At 37.6% G+C, this 24,192-nt stretch overlaps 1 protein-coding gene across 1 annotated transcript in view; it reads right to left on the minus strand.

Annotated features, from left to right (window-relative positions):
- Nucleotides 1–925: 925 nt before the first annotated feature.
- The window catches only part of KITLG (KIT ligand), a 79,791-nt gene continuing 56,524 nt past the window's right edge, over nt 926–24,192 (minus strand). Inside the window, exons 4-11 of the mRNA XM_009284494.1 lie at nt 20,279–20,341; nt 15,450–15,629; nt 13,357–13,519; nt 12,364–12,459; nt 5,993–6,102; nt 5,420–5,496; nt 3,846–3,929; nt 926–2,625 (exon numbers count right to left, since the gene is read on the minus strand). Coding sequence (XP_009282769.1) covers nt 3,890–3,929; nt 5,420–5,496; nt 5,993–6,102; nt 12,364–12,459; nt 13,357–13,519; nt 15,450–15,629; nt 20,279–20,341 — 729 coding nt within the window. The 3' untranslated portion in view covers nt 926–2,625; nt 3,846–3,889. The remainder of the gene's footprint in view (nt 2,626–3,845; nt 3,930–5,419; nt 5,497–5,992; nt 6,103–12,363; nt 12,460–13,356; nt 13,520–15,449; nt 15,630–20,278; nt 20,342–24,192) is intronic.

A 24,192-nucleotide genomic window follows, 5' to 3' on the forward strand; every position in this document is an offset into this window, starting at 1 on the left:
AGGTACAAATTTCCCATCAATTAGGTCATGCTGACATTTCTTTCAGGGTAACTCTTAAATAAGTTCGAAACACAAAGTCTGAGGGCCTTGTGAGTAAAGAACTACACAATGTCAAATGAGACTGAGCTGCAGATGGGGGATTCTGTTGTTTAATTTTTGCAGAGCTAAAATTTGCAATGCACTTGCTTTTTAGAAGTGATGAGCAACCTTGATTATTTCGTATTAAGTGGTGAGTGCTCCAGCATCTTCTGAATAAAAATGAAGGCCTAATTCTCACATTAAGCTTCTTTTGATCTAGTCTAAGAGAAGTTCCTCAGATGATGCAAACCCCAAAGCTCTGTTAACGTTAATGGAACTATGCTAATTTATACCAGTTGAGAAGGACTTGAGGACCCTTTTCTGACACCCAGGAAGTGCAAAAAGGCCTCAGTATAAATAAAAAATAGTTCCCCATGATCAAATCCTTGTATCAGTGAAATGTCAATTTCAAAACAAGAAGTTTTGACATTGATCTCAGCAGGGTCAAAATTCCATGCAGAGTGGCTACATGCACACATAAGCTCTGTCATCAAACATAGTAAGGTTTTGAGTTTTTTTCTTTTTGGGAAGTATGAAAGGTGAATCAGTTTTACCAATAATACACACACACACACACACACACACACACATGTATATATTATATCTATATCATATTCCTTTTATGCATGGTTCTCAGAAAATTCAGCAGATGATTTAAATTTCCACAAGAACTCTTAAAAAATTAAGTAACAATATACTTTAAAGAGAACTCCAACTTTATGCAAAACATTAAAAGGCTGGTGTGGTTTTTTTTTTCTAAGTTTTCAAGTTACTTAAACTAAAACTCTTGCTGACCTGGTCAGTTTGATGACAGATGACAGTTTGTCATCTGAAGTGAACCAGAAGTTTTGACATTGATCTCAGCAGGGTCAAAATTCCATGCAGAGTGGCTACATGCACACATAAGCTCTGTCATCAAACATAGTAAGGTTTTGAGTTTTTTTCTTTTTGGGAAGTATGAAAGGTGAATCAGTTTTACCAATAATACACACACACACACACATGCACACACACACATGTATATATTATATCTATATCATATTCCTTTTATGCATGGTTCTCAGAAAATTCAGCAGATGATTTAAATTTCCACAAGAACTCTTAAAAAATTAAGTAACAATATACTTTAAAGAGAACTCCAACTTTATGCAAAACATTAAAAGGCTGGTGTGGTTTTTTTTTTCTAAGTTTTCAAGTTACTTAAACTAAAACTCTTGCTGACCTGGTCAGTTTGATGACAGATGACAGTTTGTCATCTGAAGTGAACCACCTTTACCTTCTGAAGTACAAACCCCTAATACAGATAAATAATTCATACCCATTATCTGGAAAGAGCCAGGATGAAAAGATGCACAACTACACTTGTAACTTTTATCATGGTATTTTTAGGATTTACTTGAAAATGCATGTCTGTACATCAGTCCTGTACAGGTTCCATGGATGCTATAACAGCAATAGATGCAGAAGACAAGTGGGAAATAAAGCCTTTCTCTTTTGTTTCGAGAGAATTAACTTTAAGAGTGGAGAATGCCAGGATATTAAAGCTTACTAATCATTTAAAACACAATGCAAACATTAATTACAGCTGATGTAAGTAAAAGCTAAATACACTCTCAAGATCTTTCAGATTTTCTATGCTATATATTTAAAGACAAGGTATCAATGGCATGATTCTTCAGCATTTAAAATGCATTTCATGGGTTTGTCTTTATTCTGATGTTTGAACGCAATTCAGACTCTTTCCTTTCCTTTCCCTTGGCATGGCTGGAAATTTCACCAGTGTTCACATACCCAGCAGTTACTCTTAATGCTTCGAAGCTCCATGAGGTACATTCACCTCCTGTTTACTTTGTCTTCATTCAGTATTTGCTTCTCCTGAAGAGAGACCACCAATGCTGATGAATTCTTGAGACTTTCTGGGGTGGGCAACCAGCCACCTGGCACCTGACAGAGACCACATGTTGCTGTACACACGACCTTTGCCAGGCATAAACACAGCTCCTTATAAGTAAAAGGCTAGAACACAGGTCCATAGCATGACTTGGCTTTCAAGTTTTATATACAATATTGAAGAGTATGTTATCTGTATCCATTTCTGCGTTTTCTGTCAGTTCAGAGGACTCCATCTGAAGACACCAAGGTAAGGTAGAGGACACAGAACTTGAACTTAAATTAAGGATGCAAAGGTATTTATGACTTTCAATGATCATACACATAGTTGGAGGCATTTGAAAGATGCATTTTGTTCAGTACAGGTACTTTGTTTGCCAGTCAGCTGCAAATATTAATGCAATTAAAAATCCCCAAATGCCACACAAGGTAGATATTCACATGAGATACAGTCCTGCTAAGTGCACACTCTTCTTGTCGTTGTTCAATTCAGTGTTGGTTTCACAGTAACAAACACAAATTGTCCTCATTTCTATATCATGTCTATGGAGTCATGGGCAGCAACAACAGATGCAGACTCAGTCTGTCACTCCAGAAGGAATATGAATGTGCTTAAAACTGCTTCATTTATGAAGCGAACATGGAACTGTTACCTGCCTGAAGAGAAAAACAGAAACTATAATTTTGCTGTTTAGTTTTCCTCTCTGTATTACTAAACAGTAGAGCTTTTCATAGACATATAAATAGACATTTTTTCTTATAATTTTGGAAATAGATAAATTCAATGACACTTGCATAGACATTCCTTTATTCTGAAACAAAAATTACTGTTATAAGATGTACTTTCCTGGTCCAAGAACACACGTACCTGCAAAAGCTCATTGATGTCATCTATGGTGATGAAACAACTCTCACAGTTTTACAGAACTGTTATGTTTGTGCATTTTGGTATCTGGTAATCTCTGGCAGCAAACTTCCCTTTGAAGTCATCTGGACAAGCCAATATCAAACTGAGTTTACATCTTTTGAAAAATCAAATGACTTGTCCCATGCAGTGATGATTTCCCCTTCTCAGTGAGCAGATGTTAGAACAAAGCAGTTGAGGAGACTGGAAATCTCTCAAGTTGTAGCTAACTAGATCACAACGAACACTCTGGAATACACCTGAGAGTGACTGCTACAGGATAAACTGTAAAACCTGGATTGCCTGTTATGATCTTACACTGCTCTTTCCACCCATGTGATAAAATGAAGCATTCAGTGCTGCCTGAATCTTCCAGACCCATGCCAGAGATGCCGTGGGTTAAGTACAGCAGAACTCCTGCGGTAAGAAGCCCATTGCCAGAGATGTGCACCGTTCTGCAGAGGACAGCTGGGACCGAGAAAGCTCACTCACCTTTGCTGCTCACTCTTACGTACTAAAGCAAGAATGATGTATCTGATAAGACTACAGAGACTGCAAACTGTGCTGAGTAAACAACAATTAATAGAAGCTCAGCTCTACTTGGCCCGTTCTCCTACACTCACCTGCTAGTTTAAGGATTGTGTTTTTTAGGTCATGCTGCTTTGAAACAGCTGTAGGACAACAGCTCAAGACTTCTCCATATTGGCGCTCACGCCAAAAAGGAGAAGCAGTAGCTGTCCTTCATTTTGGAATTCCGGCGTATTTTATTTTGTAACATTCAGGTTAAAAGTCAGATGCCTAAATTAATGATACAGAATTATTTACATTAGCAGCTAAAGATCTTAGGTACAAGTGAAGCCTACTGATAACAAGTTTTATTTTATTTTTCCCAAAATGGATTCTGAATCACTTTATATTTCAGCAGCCAAAAGTTACGAAGCCAATGGTAAGACTCTCAACAGTAACAACTTACCAGTACACGAAACAGTAACAGTGTTGAGGGAGAAAAAGCAACAGCTACACTTGTAGATGTTCTTTTTCTTTTTGCTGCAACATACTGAAAAAAAAGGTACTTTATTACTAGAGTGCTAGTGTTTCAAGGAAATAGAATGGAAGGTACTATCAGTTAGTTACAATAAAAACATTTACATGTAATAAAAGGGAACCTGAAGCATTAGAATTTTTGTTTGCTAATAGGTCTTCCTAGTTATAGAGGAATATTACAAATTTCTCAGGGAAGAGGGAGAAAAAAACATACGCCATATATTTAAGACATCTGATGGAGAATGTAACCTGTTTAAATTTCCTATTAAGGCCACCTCTTGCATTTAACTAATTGTTCTGTTTCCTCTTTCCTCTTTTCCTCCTATAAAGCAATATTTTGTATTTCCTGTGAAGTTAAAAGTAAGATGCACATTTCATTTCACAAGTTTAATACCTGTGAGGATGAGGTGCGGGACGAGTTATTTGTAGCAGCTAATATACTTGGTGAATACACAGTCTACCATTCTATGTACTGTACATGAAGAAAATTTGTTATAAGACTGTATTATTCTAGAAGGTTTAAACACTGAAAATTTCAGCTCCTGTGACCAAAACTGCTAGATCAGAACCTCACCTACTCCTGCCTTCAACAATGGGCAGCACCAGGCATTTCACACAGTGTGAGAAGCCTACAAGGATAAGATCTGTCCTTCTGCCATCTGCATCAGATCTTTCCCTTAATCCCTCATAGTTAAAATTTGACCAAACACCCTGAAATATGAGGTTAAATAATACTCTCAAAATGCTTTAGCATGAACTATTCTATCTTAAAATATCCCTAAGTCCTTTTCTGAATTTCACAGATTTCTTTGCCCAAGTCACATCCAAGCAACTTTGAATGTCTTCAACTGTTATTTCTAAGGTATGTTTGATTGTCTGAGTTACAGTGATTTTTTTTCTGTTTAAAAATCAGATAAAGCATTGTTTAAGTATGAATAGAGCCGTGAATCATTTCAGGATGACCTTATGAAGTTGTTATGATTTGAATGAGTTCTCATTAACTTTCTATGAACATCAAAAAAAACCCCGGAAAACATAGATGCTTATATATACATATCCTGGGGAATGTAAAAAGGTGAAAGAACATAAAAAATGTTAATGTAAAAAAATTTTTAAAAGGATTTAGAAGCACAGCCAGGAAGACACAGTTTTCTATTTATTTACATAATATCAACCTAGCTTTACCCCACACAGCAAACTACAAAATTCACTTTTTTTTGTTTCTTCCCCTGTAGGTCTCAGCAATCCGTTCTCACAGTGGGATTAAGGACAGATGAAGTAAAGGTAATGTCCTGTTAATAAAATTTTGTATACAGAAATCTCCTCCATATCAATTTTTATATTTAAACCAGGATCTCCTTCAAAGGACACACCCTAAGCACACATTTTGCCTCTACATCAAGACCCTGTGTTTGGGTCTTAGAGCTAGAGAGAAACCTTCAGGAAGTATCTCTCAAAGATAAACTTACATTTTATATATGTACATAAAGTAAAACAACATACCTTATCTCATTTTCCTCTTGACAGTCATGACACTGTATAGTTTCATCACTTTCTGGTCTGGATTTGGGATGTGTTTTCTAGGAAGAAAATGCATTAAATATAAATATTCTAAAGCTTTCTTTAACAACCCCCTAAACAACTGTTATATGTTTCAGTTTGCTTCAGATTTTCAATATCAAAGTCATCTTGCAAAATGTAGGCCAAATCTTGTCCTCTAACATACATCTGCTACTGGTATAATTTTACTATCAAAGCCTTTGCATTGTAGGCAGGGGCACAAGGGGCAAAAGCAAAAGAATCCTCTTCTCAAGATATAATAGAAGAACTGGGAAATTGGGGGAATCCCATGTTTTTAATTTCCAATTAGACAGCTATCATGCTGATAAGACAGGATTTGCACTTTGATGGTGGAATTCAAGAATTTGGCAACCTAGATTTACATTTGCATGTCACACAGTTCAGTGGAGATCAAAAGAGATGTCTCCTGCTTTCAAATGCAGAATGGTTCTTCCTGCCTCCCCATAGCTAAGAAATGTAGTATCACTATGTAAACAATTAAATGTAATTTCTTACCTTCCAGTATATGGCTCCCAAAACAAAGCCAATAAGAAGAGACAGCAATGATGTCAGTGCTATGCTGATCCCTTGCAGGCTGGAGCTGCTAATGAAGCCAAGTGCCTCTTCTGTAATTACAGATGTTCTCGTTAGTGAAGACAGATTTATAGCAGAAAACTATCTTCAGGGCAACACTATAAGCAAGAGCACTTTTATGCACCACCTACATGACAGCATCTTAAATAGCAGAACAGACACTTCACAGTGTTGTGTACGAGGTGCACTTCATGCAAAATCTCACAGGAAATTTTTGACCACAAGGATGCTCTTCCCATTTCTGAAACAGCTGTGTTGAATAGTACCAACACTAATTCTCTTTTTGTCATTTATAGAGAATTTTCTCTTTCCCGCACTTCAAAGTTTTGGGTTTATCAATTTTTAAAGGTCTTATTTTGTAACACAACATAATTCATTAGAAGAGAATATATCTGTCACTTCGTGCATTTGGTTAAATTCCATAAGACACATCCCACTGACTGCAGATAGACACTTTGCCTTGCCACTAATGAACGACCAACCTGAGGCCTCTTGAGGTAGGTTAATTTAACAAAATAAGCCTGATTTCACTTCTAATGTCTGTCTGGAAAGGTCCCGCTGACTTCAGTAAGATCAAACCCTTGTACCTTGAAGTCTAGCTCTATGTTATTTTGTTGCTACCATTTCTTGATAGCTTTTTACATTTTATACAGAAGAGCCCCAATCCTAGTCTTTTATGTACACAAGCAATTCCATTCCCCTCACAGGGAGCTGTATGCATGCTGAGACTAAAATGTGGCCCTCCAGTTATTTAATCAACAGCAGGATGTGAAAAGTCTTATGGAGTGACCCTTGGATCCACCTTCTGAAATGCAAAGCGAGCCACAGGAGATGGCTAGTTTAGACACCATCCACCCAGTTTTGGTTCATTGCAAGATTTGGTGTCTGCAGCTCTAATGGTGGGTGTACTGTCAGATTACAGGAAAAGAACCAAACTGTAAGCACTGGAAAAGTGTAGGTGATTAGATACAGAAATGAAAATGGACTGATAGCACTAGAAAATTGTGTCACTCATGCAAACAGCAAATGTCTAAGCACGTACAGTATGATATACTGGGTCAAGCAATGTGCATTTAGTACATTATTAAACAGCCTGTAAGAATACACTATAGTTTAGAAAGGAGCATTCCCATAATTAACTAGCAACTCATTTTCAACTCTCTGAGATTTTCTGGTTGACATTTTGCAAGTTGTTATACAAATATTCTTTTTATCTCTGAAATTCAGCTGTTTTCTATAGACTTGTGGTAGACAGAACTAAAAAGTAAGAAAACAAAAAGTCTCTATCTTATATACCTATATACTACATATATCTCTGTATCTCATACACTGTTTACAAACTCTAGGTTCTTACTATAGGGGCTTGAATTTTACTTACATCTGGTAGACTCGACACACTAAAAGGAAACATCAGTCAAGCAGAACTGATGCTAGTGTACCGTGAAAGAAATCTGTCTACAAAGGAGAAGGGAAAGATAGCAGACAAAGTTCTATGGAGGTGAACATCAGCTGAAAAAGAGAGGCTATCGATTAGTCTGCCTCTGTCTGCTTGGACATTAAAACCAAGAGCAGAAATTAACTGGAGGGGCATATCTTTTCTCAAACTGTCCATCCCAGATTAGGCATAGAGGAGGTTTGCTTGCAGAACTGACCTTCAAGAAATCTGGACAAACTCAAGTAGGGTAGAGCCAGCCTGAACATCTCAAAAAAAATTTCCTGTCATTACTTTATCTGAATTGTATTCTCAGCATATTCTCAGAAGAAAATTCCTATATTGCTCTTGTGCTCTAGTCAAGAAAAATGTGATGCTGATTTGTCTAATACCATTAGCCATTCTTCCCAGTGAGAGACCAGTGAGTTATACAAATGAATTATGTAGATCCTATGGGGATGGTCATGTTTTCTGGATTTTTCCCTGCAAACTTCAGAAAAAATGGAAAAGTGAAATAAGAATCAAAGGAAAAACTCTTCAGGTCATATAGAGCGTAATTTATTTGAGAACATGTTATGGTAGAGTGTATAACCTCAAAAATCCTCTGCCTACTCTGCAATGCTGGGCAGCATGTCATGGCAAGCATGCTGATTTTTACATTAACTTCTAGAGAAATGTTCTGTATGCAGGGCCATCAGTGATAGTCTAGCACCCTCATTTTTACCATTATTTTTCACAAACTTTAGAGAGTCTTAGACAACAGAAGAGCTCCCTTTACAATGAGGTATCTAAAAGTGGAAAAATCTGGTTTCTGAGAAGATGCTTTTTAGGGAAAACTAAAAGGAATTCATAATTAGCTTTCCATGTGGGGACCTGCAACCCAGCGACAAAACCTAAATACAGTCAAATTGTGACACCTTTTAAATTGTGACACCAGCCTACCTTTTATAAATGACAACTGATTTTTTTCATAACTTGATGGTGTATCAATCAATTTGAAGGATAAGTAACCCATAACTACCTTAAAAAGCAAATAACAACAGATTATTTAATTTCACTTCCAAGTCCAGAAAAAAGTCTCTTGAAAGATCTGGAGAGAATGAAATGAGTCATGGCAGGTTTCTTCATGTGTTTTATTTATAGTAACATCTAAAACAGAACAGGTTGGAGAATTTTCAGTCTGGAGAAACTCCTGGGGACCTGTGTCCTAATGAAGAAAAGGGAGATAAGGAAAGCAAGCTGGCTGCCAATAGGTTTTTATTCCTTCCATAGGAACCTTTTCCTCTGTTAGAAACTTTAGAGCTCTACACAGAAAGATTCCCACTCCCAGCAGTTGTAAAGACAGAGTAGAAAAAGGAATAGGAGGAATCAGGTGTATCAGTAACTTTGTGAACTCCTTGGGCAACACCAGAGGAACTGCTGGCTTTGCAGTTAGTATATTATTCACTTAAAATGGACTCTATCCAGCAAGCTGCAAAAGGGGAGTGGAAGCAGGCCAGCACCTCTCAGAGCTCTTACTCTGCACCTTATGGAAGAAACCCTTAGGAAGTGAGCTCATCTGATGTAGATTTATGTCTAGTCTTCATGGACATTGGGGTATTAATCTGAGAACAAAATATGTTTACATTAAAAGCCACTCAGCTACACAATGAAGTTATTGAGCTGCTCTCCACCTTGAGCCATGTGTGTAGGTTTAGCAACCAATTATGATTCAAAGCACTGGCTCAATTTTTTTGCCATATATACCTCAAAGGAATTTTCAGTTTACCTCTGCTCAGCTCCAACACAATTACCACAAGATCTTATCTATGAAAATACACAGCAGCTCTCACCTGTTCATTAGGGTTTCCCATTAACTATAAAGTTGGAACAAAGGAACAAAGGCACAGAAGGCAACACCAATTGCATTAAACCATGGGTGAATATTTCCAAATTGTTGTGCAATTACTGCATTAAACTATGGTATTCTTTGCTTAATTATAAAAGTAGATCTTTTATAATCTTGGTGGTGGTGGTGGTAGTGTTTTGAGAATTTTATGGGGGAAAAGACGGAGTGGGAACATGTCACAGATCTACATTCAGTATCACAAGGATGAAAACAGCACTACTGCCATTCAAAAAAAATTAGAATGGGATAATTGTTCCATTTTACACTTAGTTGGGGTAAGACTTTTGGTGTAGATTTAGTCAAGATTCTACTCTATTACAGTAGTTTAATTTTATTGTTGTGTAATAACAATGAAATGAAATATGACTCTTTCAACAAATGTAGCAAAACCAAAAAAAGTAATTTAATTTATATTATATAGAATTTCTATGATAATTATTTCACAAATGATTTTATTAGATGATGCACTTCAGGTTTGTCTAAGTTGAATTTAGAATTAAGAGCAATTCAAGTCATCTGACTACACAGACTTTATTAATAGATTCAAAATTTATTATTAATCTGGAGGGGTTCTTCTGCAAACAGTGAATGCTTCTAAATGCTCTAGAAACCATTAATTTAAAAAAGCTCAATTTAAAACAATTTTAAATTAAAGAGGGTCATTTAAAAAAAAATTGCTATAGTTTGTGTCTGGAGATGCTTTTTTCAGGTTTCCCCTCTTCTCCAAATGTTTTCCTTATTGAAATTTGAATCTAGTAGTGCTGTTCTGAGAACAGTACTGAAGCCAGCAGACAGGGTCTCCTGTGCTGGGGAGTCTTCACATGGGAAGTAATAAGGTTTATTCATTGTTCTTCCTTCCAAGAAGGCAGGGATTAAGTAAAAAAGAAAACTTACTCAGCAATAAAACCAAGACAAAACTAAAATCAGTACTGAAGACCATTTTCAGGGAATAAGACAGAGATGCCAATAAAGATGCCACAGGTCCCTCCCTGCAAAAAACTCCAAACAAATAGCTAAAGTCTAACCAGTCAGCATCCAATGTCCAAGTTAATGTAATTTAATCTGATTACGAGTTCAAACTATCCCCAGCCCCAGACATGCAGTCCTCATGTCATTTCTACAAAAGGCTGTTAACTGATATCCAATTTTCCAATAAATTGCTTAAGAGAATGATAATCAGTTAAAACACACCTGTACGGCATATGGCCAGCCAAGCAATTTCTTTGACTTACTGCATTATTTTAATTAGGCTTTTTTCCTACTTGATTATCAGTTCCAGTTACAAAACAAGATTAATAAACCTGCTTCTGTACTCCCCTCCACAGTACAGACACAGGTGCCACACTCCGCTGCGCTGCCCGGCATCCCTCCTGTTACTGTACTGGTCAAACTCCTTTCATCTGAACTGCTCCTGTAATCTATCTGTCTTTCTTTTGGCTCCTTGATCCATCCCCATTGCTTCAGGCTGCAGATAAATATTCTTCCTCTAGCAATGACAGCAAAAATTATCACATGTTCAGATGTGAGAGAGACAGGTATGTGCTCTTTAGCCCCCTCCTGGTGCCTCATAATTGGCCCTGGGCTCATCAGGTTGTTTGCAGCCAGCTCTGTGACATCTTGGTGAGGAATTTATGGCAGCGAGACTTCTCTTTTCCAGAGAGGCAGGCTGGCAGCCAGGAGTCGAAGGTGGTTTTTGTTCCAACCTTCTACTCAGAGGGTTCTGGGGAATGATGACTTAAGACCTTCTCTTAATTAGAAAGCAATCAGGAAGGGCTTCAAATCTGACAGCAGCTGTAAGCCAACTAAGAGATAGCATGCATGGTGATAAAAACACAGAGAATAACTAGATTACGCATTCCCAACAGAAGGAGCATGAGAAGAAACTCAATCTTAGTATCTGTCCCACCATCAGGACCTACTGTCGTGTCCACCAGGCTACATCAGGCTGCCTCCTTGCCCATGTTTTCTGAAGCACAAGGAGTACCAGCCACACACTTCATCATCACACATTTAGATAACATGGATGCTTGTGAAGTGAAAGGGGGAAATTGTAAAAGAGAGACACGTCATCCTGATGCATCCAGGAAACAGGAACGAGGGAAACAACAACATGGTTAAGCTCTAATGGCTTTCGGGAACCTCTAAAGAAAATCCCCTTCTTTTGTTCACATGGAAAGCTCCAGAGAGTATTCACTTTGTTGTACATGATGTCACTAAAAGCCCCTGAAACTTCGCTGTTTCTCTTCACCTCAGACTCCTATACCCCTTCTGACCTCGTGACAGGTAATGTTGAGGCTCTTACAGCAACAATTCCAGACTCTCTTATCTGTCAGTGACCAGTCATGTAATACACTGACCAAGACACATGAGAAACATAGAGATGGACATGCCAGAGGGAAGATTACAGCCTGTCAAAAGTGTAGTGACTTCATCCTTGACCTCAACCGAAAGCATGCTGCCTGTGGAGCTGGCCCTACTGCGACTACAGCAAGCAAACACGGGGACTGTCTCCAGGTTTGGTGTCAAGCTTGGGATTGACAGTACTGTCAAAATGCAATGTACAGGCAATCTCTTTGTCCATGTGAGTATCCTGGGCCTGATTTAGGACAGCTATTCTGTTTGTTTGGAGCAACTTCCTTTTCTGAGAGTTAAAATGCGGTGTCTGGGACAGCCAAGTTTGCTGAGGCCATATGACTAGTGAGACCTCATGACAGCCAAAACGAAGAGACCTGCCCTCTCCAAGTTGTAGAGAGCTGTCACATCATTGTAACTCAATAGCATCTCTAAATTCTGATTAGATAAGTTCATTGCATTTTGGTATGACAGCCAAGAAACACATGGTACACCATCAGGCACAAGTAACTTTCCATTAATTTGCACAATTAATGACATTCTTTTCCTCTGAGCTCTTGTAACAACCAGCTACCAGAACAAAATGGAGACACATATATTAATTCAATCACTTGTACTTACTGTTACTGCTAGCGTTACTGCCAATGCTGTCATTCCTAAGGGAGCTGGCAGCAACAGGAGGAAACAAAAATGTTTTTGTGACAGCGACTCTGGAATCTAAATAGAAAATGAGTGTGTCAGCATTATGTAACTTAAAATACAGTTCCCTCTATATAAGATGATGGGCTATAGGGCTACTCTGATGTGACTATAGGGCTGTTTTAAAAATCTGGCTATAGGGCTGTTTATAAAGTGGATTAAGCCAAAAAAGGCAGTCTTATTAAGAGGCAGATGTGTCTACACACTGAACTGCTGCTGAACAGCTATTCTGGAAAAGCAATTGCTTTAAACAAGTTCTTAGGTTATGGCACCGATCTACTTCTAGTTACTACTGGTGTAACTGGGCAACTGGATATGTTGCCCTAATTAAAAAGCTAATAGCTGTCACTAGAGAGAGTAAAAGAAAAGAGAATACAAAACATCCATTTACTGGAAGGATGAGAATGAACTGCAGGAGCCTGACTTGAGCTTGTTAAAATTTTTAAATGAAGTAAACATGGCCCTTTTCAGGAGGGATGGGATGAATATGGAGGTGACTTGAGGCTGTGCTGCAATTTACTACTTGTCCTAGCTTCCTATCCTGTCAGTAGTGCAATCTTAGGCTCCTTTACTGCCTTACAAAAATTAAATAGAGCATTAATAGAAAATAAGAAGAACAATGTAAAAAGACAATCCAGGATGTATTTGGGATTAAAAGAAACAGAGCAGAGTATTGTGAGGTTATTTGGATTATATTAAGGAATGGTGTCACTAGGAACGATGGCACTAGTTTTACTGCCAGATAGAACTCAACTTAGAACAGAAGTACAAGCTTCGGTGTTGGTAGCAATTTAACTGGCAGTAAAAAGGAGACATGGAGGTACAGCATCAGATCTTTAGCATCTCTGAAATCAAAGGAAAATCACCCATTTATATCTACATAGATTCTGTTCCCCAAATTGAGAGCCATTTTACCATTCTCTGGTGTTTCTACTGTTGAAGGCAGAATACAGTCATTCTTATCCAACGTGTCTGCAAACTCCTTGTAGACCTCAATGGTACTATTAAAGTGCCTAAAAAAATCCTCAGGAATGAAGCGACCTTCTTCATAAAGGTGACCATTTTCTTTTACAAAATCCTAGGGTAAAACATAGAACTCAGCTTGAAAGAAGGTCAAGAGAGATGCTCATTTCAGCACCTCAACAGATGATAAAAATATCCAAAGATGACACAAAATAGTTTAAATTTTTAAGCTGCAGAAGCCCAAATTTGCTGTATACAATATTCATGAAACAGACAAGCCCTCTGATTTGAGGATTTCAAATTAGCTTTGCAAATAGAAATAAATTATTAATCTAGAGTTGTAAAATTGCCAAGGAATAAAAGGCAGTCTCCCATCCTATGCTGAAAATGAACAAGACTTTTTTTTTATTTCCCTCATCAAAAAAATTACCTTGATTTCACATTACTTCGCAGTGTTCCACATGATCCTTTTAATCTGAACACAGGAACACAACACAATCATAGCTATTGTCATAAGTGTACAGGGAACAGAATACAATAGCTGGGATACACTACTGCACAGAAGCAGGCTGAGATCCCTGATAATGTACCTAAAAATAAGAGCAGGACTATAAACAAGGAAGCCCAATCACTCTGAAGTCTAACAGACAAGTGTGTTATGCCAGACTGAACAACAAGATTGAGGTCCATGTTAAGATCATTGATGGTTATCTTCTTTTTTTCTTTTTACCTGACTCTGGCTTTCATAACAACTACTTCTTATGCCAGCAGGTCAAATTTGGCCTGGGGTTACTCTGTACTCCCAAGAAGGAGGACAGTGGTAAGAACATGGGTTAAACATGTACTAAGGAAAACTTCCTAGTTTTGGCTCCAGAATTTTCTTATGTTTAATGCTGAAAGTACTAGACCTAAGATCATTCTCCTCTGAGGAAATCAATAGCTAGTTGTTTCTCTGAATTACAGGATATTTACTTCTTCATTCTACAAAATAAAATTCCTCTTCCCCAACCACATCCCAGCTCAGTGCTTTGAATCATCAGGACTAGGAAAAAAAAAAAAAGAAATACATTGAATATTGGACAGAATTCAGTTTGAAATGGAAAGGTAGGGAATGTCTAAATATATATATTTATGTAATGTAATATAATGCCAATATATGACAAGGTTACAAGGTTATGCCACTCTAAATGAGACTGAGTGTTTTAGTCCATTTGATTCATTCTGGATGTTAAAAAGGTGCAATTACAACAGCTAAGGACTTACTTGACAAAAATAAACATATGTGAGAGATGAAATCCTTGCCCTAAGAAACATGATGGATTTTGCCCATTTTGTTCAGTGGGACAAAGCCTTCAACTACAGAACTTATTTTTAATTACTGATAGACAGGTTAAAGCTGGGTAAGGGATTAGAAAGTTGTTTTTTTTCCCCCCATAATTTTCACACAAGAGAATCAGACACCTCTTGAGTGAGACTTCTGGAATCCTTCCAGCTGCTGTTGGAATCCAGAAACACATGGAAATGGGTCGATATCCTCTGGTCTTTGCTGTATCTTTGTATAAAAATGTTCATTAAACCATGGTGAAGCTTTCAGAGCTTCAGACACTGTGATACATACTAAGAGTATATTAATAGCTTCAACCACATCATCTTTAAATTTACATTAGGATCACTAGCAAAATGAATAATTTAAGCTGGATGCACAAGGAAGACTTCTGCCAGTTTCAAACAGACCAGAATGAATTAATTATCTTAAAGATGATGGTTACATTTTTGACTAGTTAAATAACTGTATACAGGTCATTGTATATACTGTAATTCCTTGTAAGTCATTTTCCTTTGAAACAGGAGATAATGACTAGCCAACGTTAGCACAGTGTGCTCAGTGCATGTCTAAACAAAGTAGGATTTCAGATGTACAGGAATAGAAATAAGAACAAATCTAATGAAGGTTTGGACATTTTTAAACTATTAGTGAGTACTGTGCAACAGAAAGTTCAAATAAAAATATCCAGCATAAAAGTAGAAACTCTGTATAAGATTACCTTATTTTTATCAAAAGCTAGGCATGCCATAAGATCATTAATTATCCTTGTGAGATTATTGATGATTGAATAGTTGCTTAAAACATCAGACATATCTGAAATATCTGAAAATTTCTGGAGAAGATTATGTAGACTTCTTGAAAACTCAGGCACCATCAAATGCAACCAACAGTGATTAGGCTGTCAGGAGATAAAAAGAGAAACAGAGAGGTAGATTAAATATCAGACTTTTGCAAAAACTGGTTAAGTGCAAAAGTAGATTAGACTGTTCTTTCCAATTTAAATTATTTTGAAAGTCAAAATTAAAATTAATCTTTAGTGTGGCCAACTTCCTCTTCAGTCCTTTTGGTAAAATTTCTGTTCTCACTGATACTGACATATTTATGGTTGTCTGTTAAATGCCATCCCTTCATTGAATTCTTAATGAATGCTAAGCATCAGTCTGTTGAGAATTTGAGTCTTGGGACATACTACTATGAACCTTCTTCCATGCTTTCATTAACCTATTTATTTTTTTAAAATAACTACTGCTTTAACAATTTTCTCCAGACTTTCTTTAAACCAATCTCAGTTTTCATTTTATTATTGTTACCCTATGTGACTCAGTTAACCCCAAAGATCCTTGACTTAAATCTCTTCTGAGGAAGGTTTCTGTAAACGTTTTGCATGAAATCCATGTGTACTTTTACCCACCTTTAAACTAGTTAGCTTAGTTAACTTCTTCTCTTCAGCTTTTTCACTAAATGCCATTCCTGAGAACAGTTTCTAGATCTAAAAGTCTTTCTTTTCCTGAGTTTTTGCCAACAAAAGGGTTCTGCACAGCCCCTTGCGGTATCTGCCACATCTGTGCCACTGGAATAGAGTTCAAATCCTTTCACTGACAGCTATGCAATTAGTTTGCAGACAAAGTTTGTACAGCTGTTCATGCGATTGAAACCTGGTCATTCATCTTGCTGCCTTAGAGGGAGTCATTAACTTATTTTACTTAGATTTACATAACAGTAGTCAAGTAAATAAAAAAGCAACCCAGCCCAGGAAAAACCCTAACTCAATATGGTCAGCAAAAATACAGGTTATTGCATTAGTCACTCTGCAACATGTACCTGGAAATCCCTTCCCAATAAATGCTGAATTTTTAATGGTAAATGTTATGGGAATTTGTTCCATATGTGAAGCTATTTTTTCAATGGTTGAAAATGTCTCAGGATCATTAAAGCCTGCCAGGTATGAAGATCTTGGCCCAGCAACCCCTAAGTACTCTCAGTATCACTAAACCAGTTTCCAATTGCTGCCCAGTGGATGGGCAGCATCCACTGAATCCATTCACTCCACCTTCTGCAACGCACAGTAAATGTTTGGCGATGTATCCGCTTCTAGACTTAATGTCATTTTACTCAATTTCTGCAACAAACCTGCATACAGATTCTTTATTAAAAAAAAAATCATCCACTACTATCAATATCATCACTTGGCAACAAATTACTTTCTTGGGGACATGGGTGTTGTTCTGCCTTGATATGTAAATGTTTCTGATGAGGAAAAACATGCTTCACGCTTTCGAAGACTAACCAGACTATTAGGCTTCCAGGCTTAGAGAACCAAATGTAAATACATTGTTCAGCTCCACCTGACTTTTCACTTTTGTGTACAACTCTCTCACACACAGATAACAAGTGACAAGTCTTTATTATCACCTTCTGTAATTATCTCAATGACTTAAAAAAGAATGAAACAAAATGTGAAATGGATGGCTTGATTCTGCTTCCCTTTTTTCCTTCAAACACAACAAAGGGAGGGGAGAGGCAGAAGCAAATAAATCAGAGAAAGCTTGTTGAAACATAGTCCGTTCAAGCAGCATGCGTTGTGCCGTGTCCCATTGCCCTCACGAGACAGACCATGCATTTTCCTCTGCTTTGGTGTAGGAACATGGACACAGAACTTCTGTGCTTCCCTGAACTGCAAACCTGGAATCCCTTTTCCTCTGAGGTTTTGTGGGTATGCATTCTCCTCTGGCAGGGACTAGCAAAATCTTGCTGCTTCTCCTAGTGAGCATTTGGTGATTCCAGCAGGGAATCTATTCTGTTGCTCCCACGGTTTAGCATGTGCGTGGGAGTCTCCTCTGACTGAACCGTTCTGACCTACAAAGCTGTATTTCACGAGAGCTTTAAGTTTTCTTGTCAGTAATATCAAGCTGTGCAATCACTCACTGTCTCAATACCTACCAAACACAGAGATGAAACTGCTGAAATTGACATTGTTTGCAAGGAGAAATGGAGGTTTAACTCTGCTTTTTTGTGTAAACTTTGACCAAGATTTACATTTTAGGGCAACTGCAAACCTGACTTCCCTTGTACTTCCAGGTAGTCCTCATTTAGCTTTTTCTTTCTACACCTATCTAAAAGTTTGAAGTTTGTCTCCTCTTCTGAGTTCAGCCTCTGCTGCTGTCATCTTTTCCTTTTAACCTTCAGGTTAGACTACACAGTTCACTCTATGCGAGACTACTTTTAAAGCCACTCAGATGCCTTGAGCTAGTGCATAATGCAACAACCCTTCTGTTTAATGGATTGGGTCAGTCTGTTCCTGTTACATGCACTACACTGGCTTCCCATCTGCTTTGCATTCACCCTGCCTTCCTACCTTTAGTCATCTACATTTGAGACTTGCTACCTTGGGTACATTTCCCACTTTATGCACGCACTGAAGATTGAAATCTATTGAAAAAAATTGCAGAGCACCATTTCAATCCTTTCAGAGCTGAACAAAGGGCATACACCTTATGTAAAGTTCTGGGTTTCCCAGCTTGCAGGAACCTTGCAGAACCCAGAGCAAAATCTACTCATTCAGCCAGCCTTTGCTGTGGTATGTGTAACACAACATGAAATCCCCAGAGAGTAATTTGGCAAAGTGGGATGTGAATACCGCTGAATACTTCCTCCTGTGAAGGCATGTGGGCAAGAGCTTCACCTTCCATCATCATGACTGAAAGTGGCATACAAGCAAAGGGAATATGGAAATCCCAGCTCTGAACTTCTCTTCTTCCTATTTATTTCTTGGCCACTTGTCATAAACATAAATTGGATCTGTTACTGGATATGATGCAGCAAGATGACACGGCATTTAAACTATAGAAAAGAATCTGTGTACTGGCAGCCAAAACTGAACCACTGAGCGAGGCAAGAGTTAAGCAGTGAGAACAACCAGGACTCTTGCTCAAGCAGGCTCCCTGGCCTTCTTCATCTGCAGTGCCAACCTCCCCAGGAGCGCAGCGGTGGGAACAGCCCCGATCCAGCCCGGCTCTTGCCCATCAGCTGCTGCGCTCATCCCGGAGGCTGGGGAGCAGCGCTCGGGCTACGGCTGTCCTCCACAGATGTGAATCTCAACACATCAGGCACCAAAATAATTGAATTTCAAAAAGCACCGCAGCCAGGGGATGGTGGCAGCAAGTTTTACTTCCTTTTTCTCTGGATATTGGCTATTTTCAGAAATGGAAATTTTTCCATTAATTTTAATTATATTATATAGGGTCTAGTAGCTGACTTCCATAGCATTTGTTCTGCAGAGTTTTTCTGTCTAAGGAATCAAGTTTAAACTGGTTATTCTATAGTACTTTAAGTTTTAGTAAAAGCCTCGAGCTTCCAACAAAACTCATAAGAACACTGCCAGATCTGCTGTAATACCTTGTAACCTCACAGCTCAGGGCCCTTCACTATCCTACAGCCTCCTTTTCCACCAACCATCTTCTTGCTATTCAGGACTGAGGGAATGTTGCTTCTGGCATTGTTCTCCAATATCAACAGGGAATATTGCTAGATTTGCTACAATGTTGTAGGATAGGATGCATTTTTATATGTGTATCGCACACAAATTGGATTTTCATAATGAAAACTTTGTACAGACACAAAAACATCTTCTTACATCTACCAGATGATTTCCAACTACTGCTGTATGTGTACAATGATTCATTCTTAAGACAGGCACAATACTGTTCAGTTTAACAGACAAACTAGTCCTTTTCTTACTTTTTTCTTTCCTTAAAAAAATATAGTACAGTATAGCATTCAGCATAATTTCTACTTTCACCTTGTTTCCTTCTCTCCTTTTTCTTGCAGTGTATGCAACAACCAAGAGAGCATTTTCAGTGCACCATTCTAAAAATATTTTTTTAAAATTAAGGAAAAACATCAACAATATTTAGCAGAAAAGCAATAAGATAATATGAAAAAGTCTATAATACAAAATATTATAAAATTTTAAAGAAGGTAGATGATGCTTATTTGAAAGTATCACTATGTATTAACTATGGGATTATATAGAAAGAATAAAACAAAGTATGTTTGAATGAAATAGTGTCCTCACTTTCTACCGGTTTGTTTAGTTACTGATGCTACCATTTGCTGAACTTAGAGTTCTTTTTATTGGCTACTCAGTATTTGTTGTGCTTTAATGGCATTTCCACTGGCTGAAATGAGAAGGACATTCTACATTATATTCCAAAGTACAATTAGAAAGAAACTATTTCTTTAAGAAAGCAACAATTTTCAATTGACATGATGAAATAATACCGTAGTTTGACTTTTTCCAGAGAAAATGTTAAAAAATTTAATATGAAGAAATATTTTTCTAAGATTCCTGTAATTAAAAAGGTTTTAAGTGACTGCAGGAATCTCTCTACGTTTCTTTTAAATGAATACTTGCGAAGCATATGAAAAGTGAAATAACCATTATTTAACTGTAACTTACTAAGCCATAAGACTAGGTACAAAACGTTATGGCCATCACTGGTTCCAGTGGCTATTTTATTGGGATTAACTTGAAATGGTTGTACATACCAGACTATCCATCTTCGGAACATATTTAAGGGTTATCATATAATCATTTGGGAGATTTCCAACCTACAATAAACAGATAATAAAAATGTTATTACTGAGTACACAAAGTAAGACCTAATTTCCATCACTGTATGCAACAAAATGTATCAAATATTCAACACAAATTTTCAGTAACCTATCAGGTGCAAAAGCTTACATACTCAGTTTCCTGTGGAACTGCTACTGACTCTTATTTGCTCACAAGTGAAGCATCTTTCCACATCTTTGTAACATTTCCAGATCTGATCTGATCATGTTCAATGCTACCACTTTCCAGCAGAATTGAAGTCAGTAATGTGGTTAGAAGAGATCTGAGGTTATTCATTACTTCAGAAACTCCATGCATTTTCATCTTTTAATGGCATATCTTGAAGTGTTATGTGACAATTTCTATGTAACCCCAACCACTCCAAACAGTAGAGGACCCAGTAGTCTCTAAGCCTTTTTCCTTCAAATAATTTCCAACTTCAGCAAGCATCTGAACCTAAAGAAATACTTGCTTGCCTTGTGCTTAGTTATGTACCAGGTCAGAAAAACACTTGAGCACAACTTTAACTTTGAAGCTGTGCCTCTTACTAATGATGAGCAATATAATTATATCATAGCAATGTCCTGGGACAAAGGAGAGCATCCGCACATGTAAGCTGAGCATGGCTTTGCAGATGTGGGTGAGCATGGGGTGTGCTGAAGCAAGGACAAGGAGTGGAAGAAGGGTTCTCACGGAATTATACAATGCAATCTGCCAGAGATGGGATCCAACACCCGTAAGACATGGTTTATCATCTGGGGAAAGTGCTGAGTGGGGAGATGGAGACGGAGACGCTGCCACGATCCACAATCTCTTGAAGTACTTTTTTCAAAAGGTTTACCAATACTATGATGCTTAGTGATACAGCAAATATATTTTCTTTTGTATCAGTGAAAGATTCAATTGATATTTCTCATCCTGATTTAAAGTGCATTTAGTCAAAAGACAATAAGAACATACATAATTCCTTTGGTGAACCAGAATCTATACTTTGTTTAGCAAAGCATTTCTACTTCTTTGGGTTAAAGACCATTCTGTTATGGCTGCTTTTGATTCTGCTGCTATAGCAACCAGCACGGGGATTATTTTTTTTCCTGTGCAGTTTTTAGGTAGTATTTTGTTTGACACAAGAGAATGTTTTATTTGTTAATTAAAATTTAGTTTCAATTAAAAATTTAAACAGCAATTTCAAAATGTTATGGTTCTAGAAATGATCAAGGACAATACTTAGGCACAGTCAGTCACTAGTGAATTCCAAATATTTTTTTATTTACAACGTGGGCTGAGCCACAATCTTTCAGTTCAATGACATCTATCTTTCTCCTACAGCTTTAAAAAACAAGTTTTATACAAATGATCCTGGTAAATTCCTTTCCGTAGATCAATTTTATTTTTTAGTTCTTATTTTTATACCTACATGCTCCCAAAGCAGCAGTTGCAGAAGTGCCACTAAAATTCTCTGTATCAATTTCTATTTACCTGGCATTTTGGGGAGTTGATTCAAGACGCTATAAATACTGAAAAATATTGCAATACATTTGTTCTTTCTTTAGAGCATCTGATTTATTCTAAATCCTCATCCACAATTTTTTGTATATTTTTCCTTCTTCTAGAAATATCCTGACATCATGACACATTAATAGGTAATCCAGTTCCTTTTCCAGCTTCCTTCGCGTGCCTAGAGAGGTAGGATTAGCAGCACTTCAAGCAGCAAAGGTAGTGAAAATGTTACTACATGTGCAAAGTTTCCCATACCCACTCTAGAGGGATTCAATACTTAGCAATGTCAGCAAAAGCACCGTTCTTTAAGAAAGGTCACTGGAAGATTAAATTTGTTCCAAATCAATGAACACTACAAAAATTGATATGCATTATGTATACAATCTACTTTCCTGGCAGCAGAACCTGTCAAGCACTTTACATGCACAGTTAAAAAAAATGTAACTGCCCAAGAGCTCTTACAGCTTCTCAAACAAAGCTGGAGGATACAGCTCAGCCTCAGATATTTTTCTCCTTGACAGACTGTGAATCAGAAAAGATATTTTTGAATTTACTACTAAAAATGAAGATCACTGGGGGGGAGGGTGTCAAACACAAAATATATGCCCTGCCTCAAGACGAAACAACTTGTTAAAGTTTTATTGATTGAACTCCACATGCCAGATGCTCTGCTGATGGTAAATGATGGAGCTCAGTCAAAGCAAGGGAGTTATATTTGTGTCCCAGTTGGACTTCCCAACTCACGCACAGAAGATAGGGTAGAGCCCCTGATGTAAGACTGAAGGATATGTTTGTACTAAATCTGTGCATTTTGTACTCTCTTGCTTTCCTGAAATGAATCTTGAAATTTTGTTGAAGACTAACCACCAAGACTATGATCTCAAACCAACCACCTGATTTTCAGCTGCTGAAATGATCCTGAAAGGAATGAAAGGACTCTGCATACCCTGTCTGTGCGGGGTGCCTGACTGCTGTGGCTCCCAACAAGGAGCAGAGGACAAGAGGGCTCTGAGCTGCCTGAGCAAAAGGGGATCGAAAGGGACTGTCCCTTGAAATTCCCTGAGTCCTGGAATGGCTTTTTTGGTTCCTGTACTCAACTCCTTAAGTACAGCGACAAATTTGGGGGCAACAAAACACCTGCCTGCATGACTTACCTTGGTTTAGACAAATGCAACAGTTTTGATGATTATAGAGAACGTCAACTGATAATCTTGGAAAGTAATGTATAGGACTAAAAGAACCCTGCATTGAAATTAAAACGCCACAGAAAGTTTCTCTGATTTAGTGGGTGTGTGTGGCTGTAGAAGTGCTATCAGGCTCTGAGAAGAGGTGAAGAACAGGGAATCTAGACTTATGGCTTTAAATCCATATAAAACCAACATTAAGTGCTATATTCCCAGTCGTAACAAAATCTCAAACTGGGGAATGTAAGATTCCTTTTGACATACAGAGGTCTGAATATTTAATACAGCACTGTTAACACTGAATAACCCAAATATACTTTTAAAATATGCTTATGGTCACATAGACAGGGAGATGAAAAAGGGATATTGTAAAAGCGATTTGGGTTCCATAAACTACTCTTTCATCGCAACAGCAGAACATAAGGGAGATGATCTATCTCTGCAGTCAAGTGCTTTGAAATGAGGGCTACTGCTCTTGGAAATTCTCTTTATTGTGACTGTTCTGAAAATTTTAAGGAGACAAGCATAGATATTATTTTTTACACACAGATCAAAGATAAAGTTCATAAAGTAAAAATTACCATTTACCATTGTCAGTGATTTCTTTTTTACTCTGAGGCATATGATGGGAAAACCATACTTCCCTTTTGGCTACCATTTCTACCTCCCATTTCTCTCTTCGTCATTACCTTTTTCCTACTCTTTAATACCTCTGCATTGCCCTTCTTTGCATCCTTGGCTTTTCTTTTCCTGCAGGAGCTTCCACTTTCTGTCCATCATCTCTGCAATCTACTCTATCTCATCTGCTAATGAAGCAGTTAATAAAGTCCTCATCATTTGGCTTAAGACAACATGCTAACAATTTCCGTTCACACTTCTTACAGCCATAGTGGCAGATTATTTGCAAGATAACAACACTGGATCATTTTTTATAACCCCTTCACTCAGGAGAGTTAGATCCATTTAAAAATAAATATCAAATGTTGCAGAGAGTGTAAAGCACACATTTACAGCAAAGATACAATGTGAAGGCAAAGTGTTTGAAACAGCATGTGTCAAACAAGCAACTTGGTCAGTAAATGCTGACTATTGTTTGGGCTTCCAACATTCAAAAGAAAAAAATTGCTTTAGAGAAGTAGTTCATGGAAGAAGAGGTGAATATT

The sequence above is a fragment of the Aptenodytes forsteri genome, unplaced genomic scaffold, assembly GCF_000699145.1.
Source record: "Aptenodytes forsteri isolate BGI_AS27 unplaced genomic scaffold, ASM69914v1 Scaffold53, whole genome shotgun sequence".
Classification (NCBI taxonomy): domain Eukaryota; kingdom Metazoa; phylum Chordata; class Aves; order Sphenisciformes; family Spheniscidae; genus Aptenodytes; species Aptenodytes forsteri.